General features: G+C 42.0%; 1 protein-coding gene across 1 annotated transcript; it reads right to left on the reverse strand.

Annotated features, from left to right (window-relative positions):
- Positions 1-177: 177 nt before the first annotated feature.
- On the reverse strand, positions 178-4,039 carry LOC139364481 (zinc transporter ZIP1-like). The gene is made up of 4 exons (XM_071101271.1): positions 3,889-4,039; positions 3,158-3,449; positions 2,217-2,347; positions 178-1,861 (listed from the first exon to the last, which is right to left on the reverse strand). The coding sequence occupies exons 2-4, from the start codon at positions 3,345-3,347 to the stop codon at positions 1,175-1,177; spliced, it is 1,008 nt and encodes a 335-aa protein (XP_070957372.1). The 5' UTR covers positions 3,348-3,449; positions 3,889-4,039; the 3' UTR covers positions 178-1,174.
- Positions 4,040-8,208: the final 4,169 nt, after the last annotated feature.

An 8,208-nucleotide genomic window follows, 5' to 3' on the forward strand; every position in this document is an offset into this window, starting at 1 on the left:
GTACGACACACAATTTCGACTTTGTAGCTGTGGTAACTAGCTAGTCGAAACCATCTGACTTGGTGGGGGGGAGGAGAAAGTGAGCGCCCAAGCCAATCTGGGGCATGTAGTTTTTTTAATTTTTTTATGTAAAGCTAGGTCAACACAGAAATTACAGTACTGTGTAATGGATATAGATTTTTTTTAAAACGTTAAATTGTTCCAAAATACAACTATTGTATTGGTTGGTTTTCTCAAAATAAAAAGGCTGCATATAAACCATGATTCAGTAGTAAAATACACTGCCAGACTGGTTGTCTGATCACTATCATACTCATCACTAATCCTATTGCTCTCCAGGTGAAAAAGAACTAGGAAACATGTTCAATTATTTCAGATTACTTTTAAATCAGTAAACCAGGTACAGATAAACAAGTGCTGATATAAAAGTGAACATAAAAAACAAGAGCAGCCATTTCAATTATTCAAACTCAAGTTTTACAAGAGAATATAGGACTAATTCAAAGCTCTCACCACATGGCAGTGAAATAAGGGCCTGACAAAGAGCAACCACTCCATGTATCTTTTTAAGCATTTAAAGTAGTAGCCAGCTGTATATGCTCTTATTTTTTTTTTTAGGGGCTAGGCAGTCATACTACTGAACAAACAAATGTGTACACAATTCAGGACACAGCTAGTCAGATTTCACAGCTAGCAAAACATTAGGTATGTTATAATATCAAACCAGGAGTTTTATAATGCTCATATTACCTTTTTTAAAATCAGGTAATTTTGACCACATCACGGTATACAGAAAGCCGTTTGTGAAGTATGTCATTGTTTATATAAAAAATATAGATACATTCAAATTCTCATATCTAAAATAGAAAACGTTATATGATGTTAATTTCAAAGCATGGCAGGATTAGCATATATCCTTTTTTAAATCTGAATGAATAACATTCATCTACATATTAAAACTAAAAGAATCAAGTTTCCAGTGTAAGGCAAACCAGCATTTTCCCTGCACCTTAAGAAAACTTGTTTGAATTAATGACACGCTTGAGTATCTTTTGGTCTCATGCTGTAAACATTGTTTAATGCTTATCAGTCCAAATTGCATTCTCACGGCAAAAGAGGAAATTTGTTTTTGTTTGTGATCGAATCAGACCCAAAGAATTGATCTACAGAATATTTACATTTTGATGAACAGCATCCCAGTGACCACTGCGAACCCAGTGAGAATCATGGCCACCTTGGGGATGCGGTTCTGCGGGGAGCTTAGCTCATGGGGCAGGATCTCCATGAAGGTGATATACATAAAGGTGCCAGACGCCAGGCCTTCTAAGGTGGACCTGGCCAGCTGGTGCTGGGGGGATGACTTGGTCTCGGTGAGGGCAATGCCCAGCCCAATGCCCATTGGGGACATGATGGCAAAGAGCAGGAGGCAACCTACCACGGCTGCCCGCCGCAGCTTGCCCTGGGCCAGCTTTAGGGCTAGACTGAAAGAGATGATACTCTTGTGGAGGAGTAGAGCAACACAGATCTCCAGCACCTCTTGACTGTCCTCCTGTAACCCCACAGCCAGACCCTCGAACACTGAGTGCAGAGATAAGGAAAATACTAGAATGAAGGCCCGGATGGCCGAGGTGGAGTTAAAGTCCACATGGAAGTGGGCATCCTCTCCCCCTAATTCCTCCCTACCATGGGAGTGTCTCCGGCCATCTCTGTCATGTGATTGGACGCTGGAGTCCACCAATAGTGCGCGTCTTTCTTCAGAGTGGCCCGCCGATCGGTCTCTGAGGGCCAAGACTATTTGCTCCAGCACCAGGACCAAGAAGAATCCCATGGCTATGATAAACTCAGGTAGAGGGAACTGAAGCTGGAAGGGGTAGATAGACAAGAGGATAACACACACTTTATAAGTTACTTGGAAGAACTAACTACCGCAAAGATAGCCTAATCAGTCAGATTAAGCTGACAAGTGTAGCATTTAAAAAATCTATTAAAAAAAGGTGTCTGCGAACAGAAATTGATGAGTCTACACAGTCATTCATCTATATTTTTCTCAGCATTCAAATTTGACAAAGATTAAAAATGTAATTCTGACATCAAGTAATACAGGGCAGGCCAAGATAACGCTGTACTTCCTAAATACTAATCAGATGTGAAATGACTAACCGAAGGGCAGAAACCAAAAAAAGACACCGCTAATGGGGACTTCCCCAAATTCTTACTGTGATGCCCAGGCTACTAAATGCTTCATTGATCCCAGATAGGTAGTCAGGCACCAGGTCCAGAAGGCAAGTAGCAAAGAACACTCCTCCAGCGAAGCAGCTCACCAAGCTCACTACCTTGTGACGCGTTTCTGTGGAATACAATAGACTCAACTCAGCCACAAATGTATCAGCCAGTCATGCAAGTCTATTGAAAGGCTCTACAACAAGTAAGGTCAATGTGTCCAAACTTTTGACTGGTACTGTATGTTGTAGCTTAGACCATATTTTTACATCTGAGGTTTTTGTGTTGTGCCCGTCATCGGTTGAGACGCAACATGCTCTTGAATACAGGGTGGGTGTCATTTCAATCATAGAAATATATTTCATAGAATGGACCTATCCCTTCAGACCTCTGCAATTTAGCTGGTACACCATTGACATTTTAATTTAAATGACATTTGTACTTCTAATTACTAACAAAGATTTCTGCTGGTCCACCCATTGTCGAATGTCAATTTAAATGGTCATGTCTATACTATGATCTATTTCTCAAAAGGTTTCCTATGGAGGATTGACAGTATAATATAAAACTACTGATATTCCCATCCAAGTCAACATTGTGTGTAATTGACATTTAAGGGAGAAAGTTCAAAAAACATGTTCATAAGCTTTTAAACATGTAAATCTCAACTGTTTTTATCTTTTCCAGTGATAAAGAGATGGATGTCTCATGGTATGGTGTGTATGCAAAATAGGTCAACTGAGTACTTTTTATCTCTTGACTATTTTGCCAATCAGGTCCAAAAAGTAACTTTCTGAGGACTTCTACAATGGGGAAAAAAATGTAAGGCAGGTTCTATTAAATTTAAAAGGGGTACTGTCAAATGTTTATTTAATGCAAATGGTTTTACCTTTAAATCACATTCTCAAAATTCATTCTGATCTAAAGTACCACTTACCTGGGTCTACATTGCACCTCCCTGCCCCCCTGACTAAGCACAAAGGGGCGAAGCCACAGACCAGTGTGATGGAGAAAAGAACAACCAGTGCTCCCAGCTTTACCTCCAGGCCAGGGACATAAGCTGGGTTCATCTGCACTTCAGATGGCCACCCGGAGAGGGCAACAGAAGATCCTTTTCTGAGAGCCATCTCTGCACTCCCTGCTTCTCTTTCACTTTTGAGTGAAACAGCAAAGAGTAGCTCTCAGACGCCCTCCATTGGCTTACAGTCGAATGGGGAGGGGTAGACCACCTGCATCAGAGAAGTTTGAGTAACATTTGCCTACATTCAAATCAATTCAAGACAAATAAACGCAGTTTGACATTTATTGCATACATTTTCATAGTGCCCATGGTTTAGGGTGAGAGACTTCTGTGACAATGTCACATTGTAGCATCTGCTCTGGGATCTTGGCAAACAAATAACATGAATTCCCAGATACAGTATGTGAAAGGATAGAAAACGTACAGTTAGTGAAGGAAAGGGGGGGCATAGAAAGCATGTGACTGATCTAACATCAGATAATATTAAATTGCTTTACCGGGACTGTTATAATATCCTGTACAGCTGTTTAGAAAGTTAAAAACTATCGCTAGTCCATAAAAAGTTTTAAACAATATGACTAAACGTATAGCTTTCTACCTATGGCGTCTCTCACATTACAAATAGCAAGCAATAAATAATGTACTACCTTCTGTCGTATTCTCTCATAAAAGGACAACCTTGGTGAGCAGCTTGTATTGGCACAGACTTAATAACAAGTGGGAAAAAGGCAGCAAAATTACATTACTGCTATGCCAAAAAACTGCACTCTGTACGGGAAGTGATGATTCAACTGATCAGAATGAGGCTGGGACGACCTCGAGGGAGGGGCATATCCCGGATTCATCAACGCTCAGTGAAATCTGATCTCGAGTCAGATCTGCGTTTTAGCTGTCGATAGTTCATCTCAAGATTGGGGGTCCGCTAAACAGGTCATTTATCAGTTGTTTCGGAGCAACTTCGAACTATCGCGGTCTATTCATTCGTGGACTTTTGATACAAGAAATTATGTACATTGTATCACTTATTAAATCGCACACAATTGCAACAGATGAAGGATTGAGGGGACATCATGTGCCATCTCTAGACTTTGTATCATTCCAGTAAATGTGCGAAATATGACAATCGCATGCGTTCCAGTACCACACCTCTGCTGCATTCCCTAACCTAGTAGGCTACATACTAGCTAAGCATTTACCGTCAGGCAATGTAATTTGGACGTCGTTTTTTCTGGTCCTGTGGTATTTATATATTTTTTTGTTGCGGTCCGGACTGGCCTTGATTTCAACGTCAACGGCTATGATCGGTTTAGATTTGATCTGGTCCAGGCTGGCATTGATTTGGCTACATACAGAGTTCTATGATTGGTCCGATAGGACCAAGAACCGAGTTTGTTGTTTGCTCCACTGGTGTCAGAAATGGGATGACAGCCATGACCATGAAACATGACGAGTAGACTAAGAAAAATGTTGGAATCTCTTTCTACTATCCCAAAATTCCACTGATCCTGCTTTTAGATTTGTGGGAAGTACTGTAGTGAACGAGTATAGGCCTACACTTCCCAACCAAGCATTTACAGACGTTGATGTCTTTAATTTTTTTTAATTTTTTTTTAATAGTGCTCTGTATTGTACCCTGCTTTACTCTAATATACTCTACCTGTACTCTATTGAATAAAACGTGACTGTCCTGTACCGGGCCATACCGTACTGTGCTAAACTGCCATACTCTAATGTGATGTTTAAACTTGTTAAACATACTGGCCGAGCGTACCACCCTCTGTAGAGCCATGAGGTCAGCGACTGTGGAGTAGCCATACCAGGCTGTGGTGCAGGGTCGAGTGTGTCAGGGACGGAGGAGGTGATGTGGTCTTTGACTAGCCTCTCAAAGTGTGAGTGCTACAGATTGGGATGATAGTGGACATCTTAAAGCAGGAGGGGATAACGGCCTAAGCTAGAGAGATGAAAATGTCAGAAAACACATCAGCTCTGAGGTTGCGGCTCGGGATGCCGTCTGGGCCGGCAGCCTTGCGAGGGTTAACACGTTTGAATGACTTACATATATATGTCTTCTGTGGAGACCTAAGCACGTAGCCTCCTTGGGGATCTCCTTGTGAGAAAAAGGTGTTTACAGTGCCTTGCAAAAGTATTCATCCCCTTGGCATTTTTCCTATCTTGTTGCATTACATCCTGTAATTTAAATGGATTTCAATTTGGATTTCATATAATGGACATACACAAAATAGTCCACATTGGTGAAGTGAAACGAAAAAAGGACTTGTTTAAAAAAAAAATTACTGAAAAGTGGTGCATGCATATGTATTCACCCACTTTGCTATGAAGCCCCTAAATAAGATCTGGTGCAACCAATTACCTTCAGAAGTCACATAATTAGTTAGATTGCACACAGGTGGACCTTATTCAAAGCTCATCACCAAGCTAAGGAACCTGGGACTAAACACCTCCCTCTGCAACTGGATCCTGGACTTCCTGACAGACCGCCCCCATGTGGTGAGGGTAGGTAGCAACACATCTGCCACGCTGATCCTCAACACTGGAGCTCCCCAGGGGTGCGTGCTCAGTCGCCTCCTGTACTCCATGTTCACCCACGACTGCATGGCCAGGCACAACTCCAACACCATCATTAAGTTTGCTGATGACACAACAGTTGTAGGCCTGATCACCGACAACGACAAGACAGTCTATAGGGATGAGGTCAGAGACCTGGCCGGGTGGTGCCAGAATAACAACCTATCCCTCAACATAACCAAGACTAAGGAGATGATTGTGGACTACAGGAAAAGGAGGACCGAGCACGTCCCCATTCTCATCGACAGGGCTGTAGTGGAGCAGGTTGAGAGCTTCAAATTCCTTGGTGTCCACATCAACAACAAACTAGATTTGTCCAAATACACCAAGTCGTGAAGAGGGCACGACAAAGCCTATTCCCCCTCATGAAACTAAGAAACTAAAAAGATTTGGCATGGGTCCTGAGATCCTCAAAAGGTTCTGCAACATTGAGAGCATCCTGACCGGTTGCATCACTGCCTGGTACGGCAATTGCTCGGGGCAAAGCTGCCTGCCATCCAGGACCTCTACACCAGGCGGTGTCAGAGGAAGGCCCTAAAAATGGTCAAAGACCCCAGCCACCCCAGTCATAGACTGTTCTCTCTACTACCGCATGGCAAGAGGTACCGGAGTGCCAAGTCTAGGACAAAAAGGCTTCTCAACAGTTTTTACCCCCAAGCCATAAGACTCCTGAACAGGTAACCAAATGGTTACCCGGACTATTTGCATTGTGCCTCCCCCAACCCCTCTTTTACACTGTTGCTACTCTCTGTCACTTTAACTATACATTCATGTACATACTACCTAAATTGGCCCGACCAACCAGTGCTCCCGCACATTGGCTATCTGCATTGTGTTCCACCACCCGCCAACCCCTCTTTTTACGCTTCTGCTACTCTCTGTTCTTTATATATGCATAGTCACTTTAACAATACCTACATGTACATACTACCTCAATAAGCCTGACTAACATGTGTCTGTATATAGCCTTGCTACTGTTTTTTCAAATGTCTTTTTACTGTTGTTTTATTTCTTTACTTACCTACACACACACATACCTTTTTTTCGCACCATTGGTTAGAGCCTGTAAGTAAGCATTTCACTGTAAGGTCTACCTACACCTGTTGTATTCGGCGCACGTGACAAATAAACTTTGATTTGATTTGTCACATGAACTCAGTAGATATACACCTGTTCTGAAAGGCCCCAGAGTCTGTAACACCACTAAGCAAGGGGCACAAACAAGCAAGTGGCACCATGAAGATCAAGGAGCTCTCCAAACAGGTCAGGTACAAAGTTGTGAAGTACTGATCAGGGTTGGGTTATAAAAAATATCAGAAACTTTGAACATCCCACAGAGCACCATTAAATCCATTATTAAAAAATTGAAAGAATATGGCACCAAAACATACCTGCCAAGAGAGGGCCGCCCACCAAAACCCACGTACCAGGCAAGGAGGGCGTTAATCAGAGGCAAAAAAAGACCAAAGATAACCCTGAAGGAGCTGCAAAGCTCCACAACGGAGATTGGAGTATCTGTCCATAGGACCACTTTAAGCTGTACACTTCACAGAGCTGAGCTTTATAGAAGAGTGGCCAGAAAAAAAGCCATTGCTTAAGGAAAAAAATAAGCAAACACCTTTGGTGTTCGCCAAAAGGCATGTGGGAGACTCGAGTGGTTAGAGCGTTGGACTAGTAACCGGAAGGAGCTGACAAGGTAAAAATCTGTTGTTCTGCTCCTGAACAAGGTAGTTAACCCACTGTTCCTAGGCTGTCATTGAAAATAAGAGTTTGTTCTTAACTGACTTGCCTAGTTAAATAAATGGAAGAAGGTAGATGAGACTAAAATTGAGCTTTTGGGCCATCAAGGAAAACGCTATGTCTGGCGCAAACCTAACACCTCTCATCATTTGGAGAACACCATCCTCACCGTGAAGCATGGCGGTGGAAGCATGTGGGGATGTTTTTCATCAGCAGGGACTGGGAAACTGCTGTAATTGCTGCAAAAGGTGGCTCTAAAAATTATTGACTTTGGGGGGATGAATAGTTATGCACTCTCAAGTTGACTTTTTGTTGTCTTATTTCTTGTTTGTTTCACAATAAAACATATTTTGCATCTTAAAAGAGGTAGGCAGGTTGGGTAAATCAAATGATACAAACCTCCAAAAAATACATTTTAATTCCAGGTTGTAAGGCAACAAAACAGCTCATCCGGTAGAGCGGCGTTGGTGTCTGTATAAGACGTCTTCTAACCTTTCATTCGGCACCTGAAATGCACGTGATGTCAACGTATGGAAAAGTATTTTCAAAGTAATTTTGCTCACTGGGTAATGTATGTTATTACTTCCTGTATAGAATAAAAATATATTGATTACATAGTATATTGTTCTGTGTTTTTCAAA

This window comes from Oncorhynchus clarkii, chromosome 2 (genome assembly GCF_045791955.1).
Source record: "Oncorhynchus clarkii lewisi isolate Uvic-CL-2024 chromosome 2, UVic_Ocla_1.0, whole genome shotgun sequence".
In the NCBI taxonomy this organism is placed as follows: Eukaryota; Metazoa; Chordata; class Actinopteri; order Salmoniformes; family Salmonidae; genus Oncorhynchus; species Oncorhynchus clarkii.